The 20003-nt window shown below is 40.5% G+C and overlaps 1 protein-coding gene and 1 pseudogene across 2 annotated transcripts; both read right to left on the bottom strand.

Annotated features, from left to right (window-relative positions):
- Nucleotides 1–7171: 7171 nt before the first annotated feature.
- LOC109141582 (uncharacterized) lies at nt 7172–9117 on the bottom strand (annotated as a pseudogene).
- Nucleotides 9118–13295: 4178 nt separating this feature from the next.
- Nucleotides 13296–19527, bottom strand: snx12 (sorting nexin 12). 2 transcript variants are annotated; one of them, XM_010755344.3, is made up of 6 exons: nt 19134–19524; nt 17116–17211; nt 16789–16913; nt 16302–16392; nt 15842–15852; nt 13296–14527 (listed from the first exon to the last, which is right to left on the bottom strand). In XM_010755344.3, the coding sequence occupies exons 1-5, from the start codon at nt 19296–19298 to the stop codon at nt 15847–15849; spliced, it is 483 nt and encodes a 160-aa protein (XP_010753646.1). In that variant the 5' UTR covers nt 19299–19524; the 3' UTR covers nt 13296–14527; nt 15842–15846. The 2 variants fall into 2 exon arrangements, with proteins under 2 accessions (XP_010753646.1, XP_010753645.1); XM_010755343.3 differs by lacking the exons at nt 13296–14527; nt 15842–15852 and having other exon boundaries at nt 15898–16392; nt 19134–19527.
- Between the last annotated feature and the right edge of the window lie 476 nt (nt 19528–20003).

Raw genomic sequence — 20003 nt, 5'->3', positions numbered from 1 at the left:
AGTTTCAGAACTCTCTTCAAAAGAAAAATGCAATGAATTTGCTCACTTTTTCGATGAAAAAATCAAATCTATAAGGTTAAATATCAACACAAATCTACAAAATGATAAAGTGACGCAATCCCTAAAACCGCCTAGGAATTAATCAACTGTGATGTCAGAATTTAATACAGTTGATCAAAAAAACATAGAAGAAACAGTTCAGCATCTTAAATCATCGACATGCTGTCTTGACACAATGCCATCTGACTTTTTTAAAGCTATTGTAAAATCTGTCCAAACAGATCTGCAGCAAATAATAAATTGCTCACTTCAGTCAGGCACGTTTCCTAAAGCCCTAAAAGTAGCTGCCATCAAGCCACTCTTAAAAAAGCGAACGCTGGATACTTCCAAGTTAACCAACTACAGACCTGTCTCAAATCTTCCTTTTATAGCCAAGATTGTTGAGAAAGTGGTTTTTAATCAACTCAGTAATTACTTGAACTCCAGTGGACTTTTTGACAAATTTCAATCAGGTTTTCGAGCTCACCACAGTAGAGAAACAGCTCTTATTAGAGTGTTAAATTACATAAGATTGAACACTGACTCAGGCAAAGTATCAGTTCTGGTCCTGCTGGATCTCAGTGCTGCGTTTGACACTGTGGATCACAGCACACTGCTGAACAGGTTGGAAACATGGGCAGGACTCCGTGGAACAGTCCTAGAATGGTTCAGGTCCTACTTGGAGGAACGGAGTTATTTTGTGACCATTGGAAGTAATCAATCAGATTGAGTGGCTATGACATGTGGGGTTCCTCAGGTGTCAGTTCTTGGACCCCTTTTGTTCAGCCTATATATGCTGCCTTTGGGTCAAATTCTGCAGAATTCTAATGTCAACTATCATAGTTATGCAGATGACACACAGATATATCTTGTGCTGTCCCCAGATGACTGCAGTCCTATAGAGTCATTGTGTAACTGTCTAGAGCAAGTCAAAAATTGGATGAACCAAAATTTTCTTTAGTTAAATCAAGAAAAAGCTGAGGTTATTGTTTTGGGCAATAAAGAGAAGAGGGTTGCTGTCAGTAAACACCTTGAGTTACTGTCTCTAAAAACTAAAGACCAAGTCCGAAACCTTGGCGTGTTGATAGACTCAGATCTGACCTTCAACAGTCACATAAAATCAGTCACCAAAACAGCCTTCTACCAAGTTAAGAACATATCCAGAGTTAAGGGCTTTATGTCCCAAACAGTTCTTAAGTCTATTCACTGGCTCCCAGTTAGCCACAGAATAGATTTTAAAGTTCTGCTACTAGTTTACAAATCACTGAATGGTTTAGGCCCACAATACATAAACGAAATGTTAGTAGAATATAGACCCAGTAGGGCTCTGAGATCTACTGACTTAGGTCAGATAGTGGAGCACAGAGTTCAAACCAGACACGGTAAAGCAGCATTTAGCAGTTATGCTGCTCACAACTGAACAAACTACCAGCAGGACTGAAATCAGCCCCAACTCTTAGCACTTTTAAATCCAGGTTAAAAACGTTTCTATTTTCATGTGCTTATGGCTGAGCTCTTTTAAAGAACTTTTAAAGATTTTTTAATCATAATCCAGTGATTCGTTTATTGTTTTAAATTGTTTTCAAATTTGCTATTTTAATGATTTTAAATGACATTCTGATGTTTTTAATTAAATCTTCTTCTCTTTTTAATTTTTTTATTTCTATTGCTATTGCTTGTCTTAATGTCAAATGTTTTTCCTTGCCTCTGTAAAGCACTATGAATTGCCTTGTGTACGAATTGTGCTCTACAAATAAACTTGCCTTGCCTTGACCTGTCCTGACCTGAAATTACTGAGGTGCATATAAGCCTGGGAAGTGACATGGTGTGTGGTTGCCTGGTTATTTTAATAACCTCTCCACCATCAAACTATTGCCAAGCAGGTTTAAGTTACAATACACACACACAACTCTCTACTTTTGTGTTCACCACAACAATAATTTTACCTTATTAATCGTGAATTGGGTGACACAATACAAGCATGGTAACACCCTGAACATTACTCAGAAAAAGTGCTCACTTTGGTGGCACTCAGTGGTGTTGAGTTGGTTCTAAAAACTACATTAAAGGATCAGTGTGTATAATTTTGTGGTTTCTAGTGGTATAGCTGCGGATTGCACTCGTCTCCACTCACCCACCTGTTCCAAGCATGAAGGAGAAACTATGGTGGCTGCGAAACATTTGAATAACGCAGAACGCCCTGTCTAGAGGCGGTGAGTGTGTTTGTCTGTTCTGGGCTACTGTAAAAACATTGTGGTGAAACATGGCAGACACCGTGGAAAAGGACCCACAGTAGATAGATAGATAGATAGATAGATAGATAGATAGATAGATAGATAGATAGATAGATAGATAGATAGATAGATAGATAGATAGATAGATATAAAAGTTGTAGATATACAAGATATGTAGCTATAAGGTTCATTCTAAGGTAATTGAATTGTAACAATTCTTATTTTCATTACACTAATGTAGACATCAAATCAAATCAAATCAAATCAAAAACATGCATATTATATTCCAATATAGAAGAAACTGCCCAGATTATGGAAACACTGTAACTGCCAAACATACACACGTAATTTGTGTTTCTGATGTTTGTCTTGTGGACAATTTTAGCTGTGGAATATCAAACCAGGTTCGTGATCAGGGTCATGGACCGAAGTCACAAAACTGTGTTGATCCATTTTATGAAAAATATGTTTCTGTCCAAATATTTTATTTTTATTTTTATTTTAAATTTTATAATCCAAAAAGGAACTGGGGTACTGGACTTGCTAATGCAGCACATTGAGTGTCGCCATCAGTTTTCATGCCAACCAAAAACCAACAGATGTATTTTCAGTATTATAAATTAAAACATCCTGAGATACTGGAAATGTGTTGCAAGACAATATAGCAAAGCGAAAATGATCCATTACTTGTGTATAAAGTGTATAAATAATTTTTCTTTTACAGTCATCTTTTTTTCACAGGATCTAATTCTGTATCTGCTTGTTCAAACTCTTCATTAAAGCTTTATGATGTTTATGCTGAGTGAAATATTCAAACTCTGGCTGCCATTCATGTACGAACTATAGGTTAAACCATTTTGACATAGCTCCTCTACAAGACAGATAGAAATGACAAGTGAATGATAGTTCAAATTCTTTTTTGCTGACATGGTGCTTTAGTGTTGCATATTTACAAAGAAATGTGTCTCAACACACAGTTTTGTAATGGAGTTTCATTATTAGAAACTAGGGATTTACTGAACTACAAGAAATGTGTTGCAAGGCACTGCGAGGAAATTTGGAGAAAATACATTTAATCAAGTTCCATAAATAATCTTAAATCTAAATTTTAATCTAAAGGTATTCATCTTTTTATTAGGGCTGTCAATCGATTAAAAAAATTAACTAATTAATCGCAAAAATTTCTGTAATTAATCGCGATTAATCGCGATTAATCTATCAATAAATGTATCAATAAATTAAATGCATTTTTCTGAGACTGAAGCTTATAATGAATATTTATTTATGTAAAATGATCAAATTAATGTAGAATAAACTCAGATAAAGTATATGAAATTCATTCATGTTATTGGCTTAAGGTGCACATATGCACAGTGCAAACAGAAAAAAGCCAGAATGAGGAAATATACTGAGGAGTGCCACACTCCTGTAGTGTAGACTGGGTGTTTTGCTTTGAGGTGATATGTTAAAGTCGTGTTACTTCTGTGGAATTTAAATTCGGCTTTGCAAACTGTGCAAATTGCCTTGTTTTTGTCCAACGAGCCGTCGGGCAACTTTTTAAAATGAAATGTTCCCCCTAAAAGTCCGTCCTTATCCATCTTTACACCACAGACTCTCCTTTAGTTAGGATAGATCATAGACATATATGCACAGACTCTCCTTTAGTTAGGATAGATCATAGACATATACACAGACGCCTCACTGAGCAGATTGGTCCGTTGCTGCGATGCGTTAACGTGTCCGCTATATTGGATGTGGCAGATCTGCCCGTAAACTAAAACAAGCAGGGCCGGTTTTAGCTATGGGCAATGTGGGCGACCGCCCAGGGCGCAGTCTCCGTGAGGGCTTTAAGTTAATGCCTCTTATACACCCATTCACACACAGACTAATATATCTGGGAAACAAAGCTCTACTTTGCCACATCCAAAATGGCGGCCGCCACCGGAAGTAAACAAAACCGCGTTAATTGCGTAATTTTTTTTTAACGCGTTAATTCTTTAAAATTAATCGACAAAATTAACGCGGTAATTTTGACAGCACTACTTTTTATATATGTGAATTTTGATGTTGGAAGAAAAGCAGCAGTTTTGATTGATTTCAAAATAGTAATATGTATTACAACGACGTGCTTAACGGTAACATATTGTGTCACTACCGGTTATCGGTGTTGCTGCCAGGTGCTCTCTGCTCTCCTCACCTGAACAGATTTTCGTATATTTCTCACATCAGCGATTATCTACTTATCTCTGCACTATCCTTTGATTTGTTCTGTCTGTCCACGAACAGGTTTCTTAACTCTAGTAACCACAATCTGCTAGTTTCACCAGTTTCTGTTAGCCACACTAACTAGCCTAGCTATAGCAATGGCGTCTCGCTGCTCTCCTCCTCTCTCCTCTCCTGCTCTCTCCTCTCCTCCTCTCTCCTCTCCTGCTCTCTCCTCTCCTCCTCTCTCCTGTCCAGTGTGCCACATGTTCAGTTACTCCTCGTCCTCCTTTATTGATAACGGTACTTGTAATAAGTGTAGTTTATTTGTAACTTTGGAGGCGAGGGTCAGTGAGTTAGAGGCACGGTACCGCACCACCGAACAGTCAGTAGCTCAGATAGTTAGCCAGTCCCCAGTAGCCGGTGCGGTACAGCCACAGGTAGCTTCAGCTAGCCGTCCCCCGGTAGTTCCCGAGCAGCCGGGAGGCTGGGTGACTGTTCGAAGGAGGCATAGCCCCAAACTGAAGCCCACGGTACACCACCAACCGCTCCACGTTTCAAACAGATTTTCCCCGCTCAGCGACACACCGTACTGGTACAGTACTGGTCGAGGTGGTGGAGTTGGAGCTATATTTGACTCAAGTCTATTAATAAATCCTAAACCTAAACTAAATTATAATTCATTTGAAAGTCTTGTTCTTAGCCTCACTCACCCAACCTGGAAAACATCGCAGCCAATTTGATTTGTTACAGTATATCGAGCTCCTGGTCCTTATTCTGAATTTTTATCTGAATTTGCAGAATTTGCATCAGGCTTGATCCTTAAAACAGATAAAGTAATTATTGTAGGTGATTTTAATATTCATGTGGACAACCACAATGATAGTCTTAGTACTGTGTTTATCTCTTTATTAGATTCAATCGGCTTCTGTCAGAGTGTAAATCATTGTCTGAACCACACTCTTGATCTTGTTCTCTCATATGGCATTGAAATTGATCATCTAATTGTCTTCCCACAGAATCCTCTTCTGTCTGACCGACCATTGTTTAATAACCTTTGAGTTCATACTACTGGACTATAAGCCTTTGTGCAGAAACTCCTACAGCAGATGTTTATCTGATAGTGCTGTAGCCAACTTTAAGGAAGTGAATCCTTCAGCATTAAATTCAATGCCATGTCTAACTGTGACAGAGGACTTGTCCAATACATATACAAATAAAACTGATTTGATTTGATTTGATTTAATATAGCTGACGGTAGATTAGGAGATCTATTTTACTTTTATTGTTCTTGTTTAAACCTGATGTTTTCACTAAACAAAAGTCTGTGCAATGATCTTTTTGCTCTGGCCAAACCATGGGGATACCAAATGCCAACTTTTCACATGTTCCTTTGGTCCACATCCGTAAACTGACACACTGCTTGCACACTTTGTGAGGGGCCCATGGCCAGGGGCGCAGATAGTGGGTGTGTCAGGTGTGTCATGACACCCCCACTTTTGAATGACCGTAGATCCGTCCCACCCACTTTTATGTAGCTTAACGTTTTTTTTTTTTTTTTTAAACTTTGTCTTCTTCAAATCTTCTGATTCAAGCATCACGAGGAAACCAAAATATGAATTAACATAATATTTGGTTTACTGAGGTGTGTGCTGATGTGCATGCGTTGTGTGTAACAACGCGTACGCATCAAGCAAGTGACTCGTTTGGACTGTGCAGCAAAGAGTGTGGAGTCGTCGTCGACTTTGGTTGCCACGGTTACCAACTGATCACTTGGACCGCTAGCTGCTTAGTCAACATGGCTCGCTAGCAGTGCAGTTGTGTCCTGTGGATTAAAATGGAATAATCGCAAGAAGTCATGGTATCAAGACAACGTTTTAAGGTAGGACGTTTGGTTATTCATTTTGCCCACTGCTGCGACACATTGACTTGAGCTCATTTGGTTGTTTTGAAGCATTCCCTGAAGAAGGTTCTGCTCATTTGCGCTAAATTGTATTTTTATTGTGCTAATACAGACGGGCATTTTTGTATCTATATTCTTCTAAAAACTCACACACTTAAAACAAACACTTAAAGCGATGGCCGTGTGTCTCAAGTGTACAATTCACCACTTCTGCGCGATTTTGACAATAGTATCTACACAGCCTTGTAGGCTAGCAGGACCGATGGTTTCATTATCAGTCAGTTGAGAGGGGTCCATGGTGTTTGCATTATTCCATTTCATGTGACTACTCGCAAGGAATTCTTACCGCTGAGCCATGTTCATGTATTCATTCTTAAAAAGCTGCTACTGTAATGTTTTGTGTTCTATGGTGGGGATTTTTTGGACAGCACTTAGGAGCACTATAGTGTGAGAGTGGGTGTCAGGCTGGCAGCCGGGGGGGGGGGGGGGCATTGGGGGCAGCTTCGTCCCCCCCAGTTTCTCAAACCTATCTGCGCGCCTGCCCATGGCTTGTCTTGATCACCGAGTTTTACTTTAAAATATGCAAAATGTGCTTGTTTGACAAATGCACTGATGTTTGCCCTCTGACTTGGAATGGTGAAACTACCACAAATAGAGCAAAAGGAGTCAGGGTTGTTTAGGCATTTATGACGAGAAGTAGCAGGAGCAGTTATAAGAAACACCTTGGTGGTGCAGCTTGGATACATCCTCAGTGATGAATCCAGGGTCACAGGGTGTTTCGGGTCTTAGATCATCAGACACCCTCACCTGGGCGACCCAGCCAGGGCTGATCAGACCCCGGTTTGTGTCTAAGCAGCGCACTAAACCATGTCTCCCCTCTTTTTATCCACAGCCACCTAGAGGCTTTCTCGGCTGCCTCACTGATGTTTCAGGTAGCTTTCCTCTCTTGCGCCCCCCTGATTCCAAGGAGCCTGAGTGTTCGGTGCAGGCTCTGTCCTGGGAATCCCCTGCAGCCAACCTCAACTGGCTCACAGCGGGCCCTCCACCCATTAAGCCTGCAGTCCTCCACCAGATCCAGATATTTTGCCTTCTTTCTCTCGTAAGCTGCCTCAATCCGGTCTTCCCAGGGGACTGTTAGTTCCAGTAGCACCACTTGCTTCGAACTCTCCGATGTTAAAACCATATCTGGCCTGAGTGTTGTGCTGGTGATGTGCTCTGGAAACTTCAATTGCCTCCCCAGGTCCACCTTCAGCTGCCAGTCGCCTGCTGTGGATAAAAGACCAGCAGGGACCTCTAGTTGTGACTGAGGTTTCCCACCCGCCGTGACGAAAGCGATGTTTGGCCTTGCTGGGAGCTGGTGCTTACTTTGCCTAATTCCGGCACAGATGGTGTCAGCTACTGCCTTCAGCACCTGGTCATGGTGCCATCGGTACCTCCCATCTCCCAGTGCTTTCGGACAGCAGCTCAGGATGTGTTCCAGCGATCCTTTTGCAGGGCACAGTGGACATGATAGTGTTTCTGCTAGACCCCAGCAATGCAGATTTGATGGACTCGGGAGGACATCATACACTGACTGGTTAAGGAAATTGAGTCTTGCTGGCTCTGACCTCCAAAGTTCTGACCAGGTGATCTTCTGAGTCAGTGCATGGTCCCAATTTGTCCACGTCCCTTGTTGGCGCATGGCCACAGTCTTGCTGCGCCACTCCTCCTCCACCTCCCTCTGCTCGGACCTCCCTCTGGATCATCTGCCGTCTATCCCGTTCCCTGGGCTCTGTCATAGCGTGGTGTTTTATGGCAGCCGAGTCCCGCTCGCCCAACCACTACCGAGCCTACTAGCACACCATGCTGCAACCTTGCTTCTGCCAGCTGGACTGCCTCCTGCGCTCGCCACTTTCTTCCAGTCCTGACCTCTATGCCTGCAGAGGAGACTCTGGTGTCGGATGAGTCTCTGTACAGTAACACCTCCCTGGCTCTTGCTACTTTGAACTCCTCTCTCAGGCCTGAGAATGGGAGCTGTAGTTTGTTGGTGTGCCCCCCCCCCCCCCCCCCGAGGCGAACTTTTTTCTCGTGCACCACAGATGCGGCGTGCACCGTGCGCCCTAGCCTAAACAAATGCACGGTATGTCAGATTGCCAGTCCGTCCCTGTGTTCAACACAGCCTGGCACACCTGGAACTCCCCCCTTCTGCACGCTGGTGTCAATGTAGGAATTCTTCAGGAGGAAATCGGTCATGCGGTTGGCAAGAATCTTGAAAAAGATCTTGCCCTCTACGCTTAGCAGTGAGATGGTTCGGAACTGCGAGATGTCACTTGCGTTTTCCTCCTTCGGTATCCAGACACCTTCGGCATGCCTCCACTGCTTGGCTACCCTGTCTCTTCACCATACTACCCTGATGATCCTCCACAGCCTCTGCAGCAGTCTCGGGCAGTGCTTGTATACTTTGTACGGCACCCCACTCGGCCCTGGTGCTTTGCTGGTCCGTGCAGCCCTGACTGTGTACCTGACCTCTGCCAGCGTTGGCTCTTTGGTGTTAAATTGGCTGGTGGGTAGAGGTGGTATAATTAGCTCTTTGCAAGGACCAAGGTCTTCCTCCCTATGCCTGTCGCTGTAGGTTTCAGAGAGTAGCTTAGTTGGGTGCTCCCTCGCGGGAGCTGCAGCTTGGGGTGCTAATCCTTGCTGCTCCGAGTGCTGTCTCTCCGAGCTGTCCACTGTCGTCACCACACTGTTCGTAGTTGTCATCGAGTGACCTTTCCTGGAGGTCACTGGCTATGCCAGATGTAGATAGTTATAAGAAACACCTTGGTGGTGCAGCTTGAAAACTACAAAAACAGCATCAAACCAAATAGAACTTACAGTGGTATGCCCATGGTTACAAGGTGAAGATGAAAGCCAGCACAAATCCTCTTCATTCTACTATGCAAGCTTTCTGTTTGCAGATATTGATAGTACTGAACTATTGGGAGCTGCACACACCTCTCACCGCACTTTCTCAATTGTGACTGCACAAACAAGTTGCCATGTAGCTGTAGTTGAGTCCAATTGTAACCAGCTGGCAAGTCTTACTACAGCTGATCAGTAGAATTTTGCTTATCTGGAGGGTAAGCTGTGGAGAGAAAACTTGACGTGCTAGAAAGAAAATGACTGCATTTTTGGAATCAGCATGCCAATTTTAGTTTTAATCAGCATAAAAATCTAATTCAACAAAAAATGTTTTAAAAATTGTTTCCCAGTATAATTAAAAATGATATGGCTGTTATTGACCCCTTCTGATTTGGTTCAACATTCTTTTGTTTTTATGAATATGCACCATGGATGTTACTTTGACAACTGACTTTGGGTTTAGCCAGCTTTGCCAGGTCAATCCAAAGCATGCAAAGGAACACATCATTTTGTCTGTAGACGAGTGATTCATTTTAGTCATACCATGTTCACATTTCATCAAGGAACTGTAGTACAGTACTGTATGTGTACCAGAGTTTGTGCTGACAAAAAGAAATTATAAAGAGAAATCATGAGCCATACTGACTTTTGACCACAGTAAGCCATTCAGTTGCATCTGTTTTAGTGTTAGTAGTTAGTAGTTAATAGTCGTTGGTCATTATGAATCCTTGTGTAAAGATTTGAATTTGGGTTCTTTATTGTTTTTGATCCTGGGAAAGGCTGGATGTTTTTTTGTTCCTTGGGCTGTAATCCAAGGTAACTTTAGATAAAATGAATTTGTAAATTTCATTTTCTCCCTCTCCACCCATCTCTCTTTGTCTGATGGTGTCTGATGGTATCTGATAGTATTGACTCGTCTCACCTTTTGTCCTTGCTCAGTCACACTGCTTTGGGTTGCTCTTTCAATTTACTTCCACTTTATCAAGCTAACCCAACTTGATGTCTCTGCAAACACAGCAAGCGTCATAGCTCCACACTGGGCTCCAGTGTTAGAACTACTAACAAAACACCACCTAATCTCTGCCTTGGCGCTCTGTGCCCATCCTGTCTGCCCACTTTCATTACTTGGGACATCAAAGCTCTGTGGTTTTGTAGGTCACTGCTCTCACTGATAAGGAAGGTCAGGGTCAGTGTATGTATCCCAGGGTGCCTATACATTTAAAAAATGTCATCATACAGGGAGCCTTGTGTTGTCCAGTGCAACATATACAACACTATAAATCTACAGTTTATAATTCCTATTTTAATTCATGTGGAATCCACAATTGTGTCCAATTACAATCATGTCTACTTTGGATCACTTGTAGGTCAAGATCTACATCACGAGATCTTTATTATGGGGCAGTTTTAATCCACCTGTGTCTAGAATTCCTCTTCCCCTGTTAATCCCTGTATTTCCTGATGGTGAACTACAACAAGAAAAAGATTAGAGGACTTTAAGATTCATGTTTAGTGAAACAAAAAAAACTGTGTTGCCACTGAAGTGCCACGACTTGTGTTTATTATGATGCTTCCCTTCTGCTGCATAAGACTGTGCTCAGGTTAAATCTTTTTGTTTATTAGGTAAGATTAAGTATTGATAATGTACAGTCGTACATAAAACCTGGTATGTGCATTATTAACATTCCCATTAGTAAAAGATGAAGAACAAGTTAACACACTGCTGGTCTGGGACTCTTTTTGAGGAGACCAGGAGGTCTTTTGTTTTTTTTCTCACTTTGAATTTTCCCTCCATTGAAACTTTACTTTGCACTGTAGAGCTGCAGCTGAGAGTTACTGTCATCAACTTATCAAAGTGAAGCAGTTTGAGTTAAGATGGACTCAACAGCACCTTGGTGGTAATGATGAAAATTCTGTGATTTTGAGGTTTTGTAAGTCAGAAAACATGAATAATCTTTAAGTCTCACTTTTTAACCCTTTAAATTTTTGTTTGTTTACATAATGTCACTGCTGGTTTTAATCAAACACTAAATGTAAAGAAGACTTTTTTATCACAGTGTGGGATATGTCACTGATTAGCAACATTGATTTTGATTGATTATTTTTTGTAAAATTTGAAATAAAAGTTTCCTTTTCAAACATTATGGACAAAAACGACCCTTTTCCTGAAACTAACCCTGTTAACCCTTTAAATGCAAGTGTGTTTACATAATGCCACTGTTGTTTTAGTGGTGAAAAACACACAAACTTCAACCTGCAATCTGTAAACGCTTCTCCTCATCAGTCACTGTGGGGCAGGAGTCTATCCCAGCTGACTTGGAGCCAGAGGCAGGGTACACCCTGGACAAGTCACCACTTCATCACACAGAGACAAAAAACATTCACACTCACACGCACGCATGCACACACACATAAATATTATATATTTTACTACTTATGACTGGAAGGAGGGAATTGTTGTTTTGGATTATAACAATCTGTAAATAATTAGCAAATAACAGTATTGTACTCACATAAACCAGGACAAAGTCAAGACCAAGACTAGAGTGTATTGAGACCGAGACCAGACAGGATGCAGCCCACACAGGTAGCTAACATGTACTGTATATCCAGCAGGTCTCTGAGGTGAGGCATGCTCACAGCCTTCTCAGTAAACCTGCTGCAGGATTTACAGACTGCTGGGTGTGCGCTTTTTTAGATGAACTCTTGGAGGTTCAGGGTATCAAATTTTTTTAGAGAAGGTCACTTTCTTGGAGTGCTTGTGAAGTTTGGTTTCATTTGAAGCAGTAAGTTTTACCTCTAATCACAGTAATGACGTTGACAAATATGACAAATAAATCAATAATGTTACAATGTTTCTCACAGGATTGACTGTAGTGGGTGGACCTCGGACCTTCTCGGGTCCAGAGTTTTGTCCCCCAAAGCATCAGTCTGGTGTACTTACATAACAAAATTGAGAAGCTTAATCTCTGAATAAGTTTGTGCTCTTAGAAACAATTTAATCATAGACACATTGGCTGTAAAGGTACGAAAGATTATGACACGGTAAAAAAGTCCCATAGATGTCCTGTCATACATTTTAAAACATAGAATACTATCTGTGCTATGGCTTTACTGAATATTTAGTTAATACTATTAAAGATGGTCTGATCAGGATTTCTGGGGCCGATCACCAATCACTGGCACCTGTACCAGCCAATATCTAATATCTCTCTCACAGAAACAACTTAACCAAGAACAGCCTCCAGCTGGTGACTGAGAACCATTAATGCTTAACAAATACAGATTTTAGTGTTTACTCACAAACAACTTCAAGTCTAAAAAAAGAACTAGTTCATTCTTCATTTCTGATTTTCAATTTGCTGCTTTATAAAATACTGAGTTTGATTTGTTTGGAGGAAGTTTGCACCTGTTGGCGTGTGGTTAAACCTAAAACCCCTTTCCTCTCTTTAATTTTCTGCGCTGAATGTTCACACGGGTATTTGCTCTATAACTACAGACTGAAGAACGACTTTTCAAACTGCTTTTACTGTCTACTCTCTCCAGTGGTGCGTCAACATCACTCTATTGGAAAGTCCAAATGAAACTTAAGTTCTGCCCAAAGTGTAAAAATATTTTTGGGTCATCATGAAACTGTGATGGGACAGAATAGACATTACTTTACTTGATTTAAAAATAAAATCCCTCTGATCACATTTTGGGCGAAATGTCTCCATTTAAACCAGAAATTTTCATCCCACGACCACTACAGCACTACAGCTGCCATGTGCACACACACACACACATTTCTTCATATCCACACAACTCTCATACAACTCAACAGACGTACACATAATTTTCCATGTGTATTGCCAGCAGTGATATGTAAATATGAACCAATGAATTTTTAAAAATCCATACATTTTCTTCAATATGACTCCATATGGTAGAAAGTGAAATCAACAATTTTGGCACCAAATCTATGCAATAAATATATTATGTGTAAAATGCATGGTTTTATGTAGTAATCTGGATGTGGGATTAACAATAGGAGGGAGTTGGGTGTACAGTTTTATTACAGATTTAACATCTGAGGATCTTACAATGACATTCCAACATTCGACAGAAACTTTGGCCAGATTCGTTGTTTGCATTTGCCAGCCAAAATGATTACATTATCAAAAATGAATAGGACAAAAAAATCTCTAGTGAGGCTCAAGAGTTAAATATTTAAATGTAGTCAAATCTGCATGTACAAGTTGAAAGATTTTTGTGAATGTTCCCCTACGTGCTCTTTTCCATTTCATTGATAAATTAGGTCATCCGCCAGTCTGCAGCCGTTCATCCAGCTCCCATGACTCTCTGATCTAAGTAACTTTCAGTGATGCACTTTTCGCAGACTAAAAGGTGTTTTGCTGAATGATTCTCCTCATTAAAACTGAAAAGAGACATGTAGACAGCAGGCAGCAGGAAATTTAATTGGACATTGACAAGGAAGTTCCTTGTCACCCATAGTGGAAATGCAATGATAACATGTATTAATACACTTCACAATAATATTGATAGAAAGAATTAAACAGCTGAAAATAAGCGCAGAATAAGCCTTTTCAGATCAATAAACCAGATGCTGATTATGCCTTTAAACAATGAAATATTGTTCATATAATGAACCTCTTGTCACAGTGCTTAGATATGGTTATTTACCTAACATAACATTTTCAATAGCTGATCTGACAACACACGGTCAAAGTGTGGGCATGATGATGGAAGTGAGACAGCAGAGTTAAAACAGTTCATCCTGTGTAAGAGCATGTGGGGAACAGAAAACTAAGGGCAAATACTCTGATTGGAATGACTGTCTTTTTCACGATGCTACATGTTGCTCGACTTTGGGAGGTTGTCATCAAAATCACATCTCTGCTAGCGAAAGAAAAGTTTAATCAAAGCAGGAAATTACCCTCATTTTGAAAGTTGATCAAATCAATTAAAACACATTCAGAAAAAACAATCATTGTAAAAAAAATCTAGCTATGACAAAAGGATATATGGAACATGTTTTCTTTCTCACTGATGACTGAATGAAAATAATGTACATACAGTATGTGGAATGACTGAATAAAGACATAACATCAAACAATTTATAGATTGGATCTCTTAGTTTTGTCCAGGAGCCATAGTTCTGTTTTCCCTACACCGTTGACACTTCTCACTTCTGACCTTTCCACCAGCTTTTTAAATGAAGTGATGTAGAAATAAATGTACATGGGGCAGGTGCAGCAGTCTGTATTGTCTTTGCAATAAGAGAGAAAAAGAGACAGACAGTAAACATGAGAAATTATATACAGATACGTTCAAGGTGTCAGTGGGTTTGATCAGTGCTGCAAGTCTCTTTGGACAGACTCTACTGATGCACTGACTAATGGACTGGCACAATATCAGGATATTATGACAATATGAGGAATGACTGTGGCTCTGGACTTCTATGCTTTGTACACTTGCAGAATTTCTACATGTACAATGTTTCTCTTGTTTGGTTTTATTAGAATTGCCTGGGCATTAACGGTCTACAAAAAGTCAGTTAGTCAACAGAGTTGTGAGACTGTGGTGTGTCTTTAAAATCATTTAAATGACTCAACACAGTTGCATACTTGTGTATTTTTATATTTATATCGACACTTTCTGGACTTAAATGTAACTGATTCCTTTTCAGGCAGGCTGGTAAAAGAAATGATCTGAGGACTAACATGAGCTAAGCATGGTACAGCACACAGTACTGCATGCAGTTTTCATGAAACAGTGTCAGGACTAGACAGATATTTGCTGCTCAGGGCTCCCATGCATCAGACTTCATCATAAGCATCATGCAGTGCAGATGTTTTGTGGAAGACATGCTATGATTTCATTTGTGTGTTTTAAGACTTGAATGTGAATGACATGCAGTAATGCAATGTTTGCTGCTTAATGTACATACTCACTGAGGTCATTAGACATAAACTGTATCTAATGAACTCTGGATATCATTGGTAGAGTCAGATGCAGTGGACAGGTGTAAATTAAACATAAAAAGCAGGACATATCGATATTTACTTAGTTTTTCAGACACAGTCTAAAGAAATAATGAATTTGGGGAAATAAAGATCTAAATCAACAGACTGACAACATGATGGTGATCGAAGCCATGTAAAATGAACTGTCTGCAAGACTGACACACATATATTGCAAAGGAAGCGTGCAAGTTTGCCATGCAGTTGATAATGACGATGTATCAGAATTAGTTTGGGAGGAAATGTTTCAAGAACAGCTCTAGTCAATGGTGATATAACAGTACTCATTCCCATTAAACAATAGTTCACATAACTCAGAACACTAGTGATGGTTTGTGTTTCCACTGCTGGATTGAGAAACCTTTGCAAGCCATTTTGTGAGAAACAGCTGATTCACGACAACCAGGGGCTGTGTGGCACATTTAGAATATTGCAATCCGATCTCCTCTGACAGTTTCCAAAGTTATTTGTGAACTATTGCCTTTGGTCTTTACAGTGCCCATGCAACCCCCTTCAACTTCCAGAAAGCTCCTGAAGACAGGATAAAGTAAAAAACTTACTTCATTCATACCTAAAAAACAACAAAAACAAAGAGAACAAAACATGATCAGTACTCTCATTTACAGCCTTGTGTAGTCCTATGGTACACATATATGGCACACAGATATTTAGACATTTTTCTACTTTATTCACATTATATTACAACCATAAATATATGACACTTGTTGGGGAAAGACTGAATGTATCGTACATTACTTTTATTCTGGTCAATCGATACAATTACAACTAGTGAGGTGTTTTCACTGAGTTGTTTGAAACATTATCAACATGTTCTGATGTAAAGTAGAAGAAGATACTTCAACTGAATCTGACTTTACAATGTTATACACACAGAGAGAGAGAGACGGCTGGAGAAAAAGACAGAAAGAGAGAAAGATTTAAAAAAAGAGGGGAGGCAAGAGAAAGGCCAGAGACAATCAAACCTACACCCCACCTCCCTCAATAACACTAGTGTCGTACTTTTCCAGGAATGTAGTTACGGTCAATGCTTTCCTCTTGCAGGAACATGTGAAGACAGCGCTCGTTCTGGGCCAAGGGGTGACCTGCAATTCTAAAGACAACAGATGCACAGATAGACAACAGATGCAATTTTTCTTTTAAAGACTTTTTTTGGTCTTTTCAAGCTTTTTTTGATAGAGACAGCTGAAGAGTGACAGGAACGTGGGGAGAGAGATAGGGAACAACATGCAGCAAAGGCCTGCAAGTCGGATTCGAACATGGGGCAGATGCTCTACCAACTGAGCTAATGGACACCCCAACAGACGTATTTGAAATACTTTAATAAAGGCTGGTGAAATGCAATGGATCAGGTAATTGACACTCGTAGACACTTCGATGTAGATTAAGTTATATTATGTATAAGTATATAGTATGTATAAGTTAAGTATCCACATCTTGTGGATAGAAAACATGCTTTATATTTAAAACACAAACTGAATTGTCTTACCTGTTGATGAACTGCTCCAGGCCCAATCGCCGCTCCTCAATGAACGAGTCCTCAAAAAGGCCATCATCTCCACGGAATGGCAACTGTCTCTTTAGGGCTTTGCCCGGCAGAGATGGTACTACAATCTGAGGGTGTCCACGGTCAACACAAGTAAAAGAAACATCAACACAGTGGAAAAAGCTACAGTGTAATCCCACTGCTTAGTTTAGTCATGAATCTATATCTCCACCTGTAACACTGTCACTTACTGGATCATTGTAATCACTAGTTTGCAGCAGCCAGCCTATTTGAAAGACAGCCTCAAACATAGCATTACTGCTCACTCACCTTACTGTCTCTTTCCAGCTCATTCTTTAACCACTCAAAGTCCCTGTATCTTCTCCTCACACATGAGTCCTTCAGTTTAAAAATGGGAAGGTTTGTCTACACAAACAGAGGACAACAAACAAAACAAAAAGATATTGACAAAATGTGTTTCATGACAAAAACAAACATATCTAACTGCCATAACTGGACTAAACTGCTAGCATGAAAGTCAACAATTAGAACAGTATATTCAGGTGAGAATACAGTTACACTTTTTTTCTGTGTAAACGTCTACAGTTGCAATTGGTGGTGGCCAATTATATTAGAGGCAACAGATTAATCGTTTAAGTTACAGAATGTCAGCAAATAAAGAGAAATGACAGGCTAGTTATGTCCTAATAGTTCAAAGCCCATAAATATTCCATGTACAATGACTTTAAAGGACCAGTGTGCAGCACTTAGCCATCTAACACTGTAATTGCTGATTACAACACCTTCACCTCACCCTCTCTTTCTGAGCATGAAGGAGAAACTGTAGTTGCCACAAAACATGGAAAGCATTTAAGTCCCTATCGAGAGGCAGCATTCAGTTTGTCTGTTCTGGGCTGCAGCAGAACAATGGAGGTTCAACATGGTGGCCTCTGTGGAAGAGGACCCACAGTGTGAGTTGATATAAAGGGCCAAGGTAAAAACACATAACTGTTCCTTTTTATTTTCAGGTGAGAAAACATCAGTGAAAATATTCTTTGTGTCATATTCTGTGAATAGAGCAGGTTAAATCTTACAAACTGGACCTTTAAGGAATGAGGAACAACACATCATCACATTGGAGCAGCAGACAATTTACCTTCAATATAATAATTCATGTTTTAACACTAGTGTTATTGGTCCAGAAATATGTCTGTGCATACAAAGCTTCAGTTTCACGATTCTATTTGAAATACAATTAAAAGATTCTCGCCAAGCACACGTGAACAGAATGCTGAAAGGTTTGCAGTTTGAATAAAAAGACTCAGCATGTTTCTCTGTGTTTCAAGGGTTACAGAGGGGTGACCCTCCCAACTGACAGCTGGAGAGTCAGGAGACAGTGAGTGGACATGATGACACAATGCTTTCAGGAGGAAGTTGGTGTTTATTAGTTGAACTGGTCTGGTTGGAAACGATCACACCTCCGTGGCTCTCTTAATGTTGTGTTGAAAGGACACAGCTCTTCTTGGAGACAGCCACAGACTCAGAGAAAGAGGAACACATATCATCCATGGCTGACACGTCCCTAAATAAGTTGGATTACACAACGTGAGCTTCCTCAAATGTTCTTTAAACGTTGCTGTGTCAGGGATTTTAGGTAACTAAGCTTAACTGTCAGTCAACGAGACGAGGAAGTCCATCTTACTACTCCTCTCATTACTACTGTTAATGTCGGTTCTCTTATTATTTAATGAAAAATAATAAACTTCAGTGACAGCATTTTCTAGAAAACTACTGACACTGTTAGCGTTGCCCACTACGTAATGTTTATGTAACGACACTCGTACGTTTGACCGAAAAACGGTAGTAACATCTGTTTAATGTTTATTAACGAGGCCGACAAACGAACTGGTTGTTACTCAGCTCAACAGAGAAGTCATTTTAAACTTGTCCTCACTTTCTTGAGTGTGAGTAGCAGTTAGCTTCACTTTGTGCATCATTCTGTTTCAAAATGTTCACATACGTTAACTATGATGTGAACTGTACATAGGTGACGTGGCTTTGCATTAAAGTTGTGCTTTCACTGAGTAGGCTATACGATAAGCTCTCATAACTTCCACCTCTTCGAACACGAACCAGGCCGCTGGCTGTCCCCGGGTCTTGATTTCTGCTGGCGCGCCATCTTGAGCTACTCTAAGCGCCTAACGTGGCCGTCGCAGCCCCGTCCCGGTGTTGACTTCGGCAAAGCGGCTAAACATGCTAACTGGTTAGCAACAACACCGTAAATACCGTTTAGCTCAGAAAAGCTAATGCTGCAACAAGGTGCTCTGGCATGCTCCTCAAACACCTACCCGCATGCGAACTTCGTAAGTTGTGTAACGGTTCCGTCCAACTCCAACGGTTTGTGGATCATAAACGTCTATTTCCAGAAAATTGCTGGGGGGACCGTAAGCATCCGTCAGGTCCTGGGGCTTAGAATTCAACCGGCGAGTGTCGGCCACCGAAGGCTCTGACATTTTGTCGGGTTGTAATTTTTGGACGACCAACGGCGAATTAGCGTCAAACCAACTAAATGCACATCAAAATATTAAATCTCATCTGAAGACATCAATTAATTGTAACAGCTGATCGTTCAGCTCAAGGAAGTAGTGGACTTGTGTCGCTCTGTTCTTGCGGGGCCAGCCGCCCTGCGCCCTACCCTTCTTGAATCTGAAAAATGCGTTGACTCAGTTCCGTAGTGTGTGGGACACTGTGCTCCCTCTATTGGACAGTGACATAACTGGAAAGGGCACATTCAATTAGGTTACCTAATTCGTTACAGTTATACAAATAATGTCACAGAAGTTTTTACGTAACGAGATATGTTTATTTATTTGTCTAAAACATACACGGAAAAGCACAGCAAGGAGTGCAGTCAGCTTTGATAACAGCAGATATAATGGATCCTGAACAAACTCTAAAATACAAGTCAGTTTAAAAACAAAAAAGTCCAACTAAACTGAAAAGCGATGCCTACAATCAAAGATATTAATATACAAAACACATGTGGCTAATAATAATAATAATACATTTGATCTAAAAGCGCTTTTCAGTTATATTAGTAAGCATATATCAAAACATTAAACCATATCCTCTGAGTGTTGAGTGTGTATATGTTGTGGTGTTACTATCCAAAGAGGCACGTTTTATTCCAGGGTTTAGAGCTAGTAACTAATGGCTTC

This window comes from Larimichthys crocea, unplaced genomic scaffold (assembly GCF_000972845.2).
Source record: "Larimichthys crocea isolate SSNF unplaced genomic scaffold, L_crocea_2.0 scaffold560, whole genome shotgun sequence".
Classification (NCBI taxonomy): Eukaryota; Metazoa; Chordata; class Actinopteri; family Sciaenidae; genus Larimichthys; species Larimichthys crocea.
Note: the sequence above shows the minus strand (reverse complement) of the source record. Positions and strands in the feature narration are given on the sequence as shown.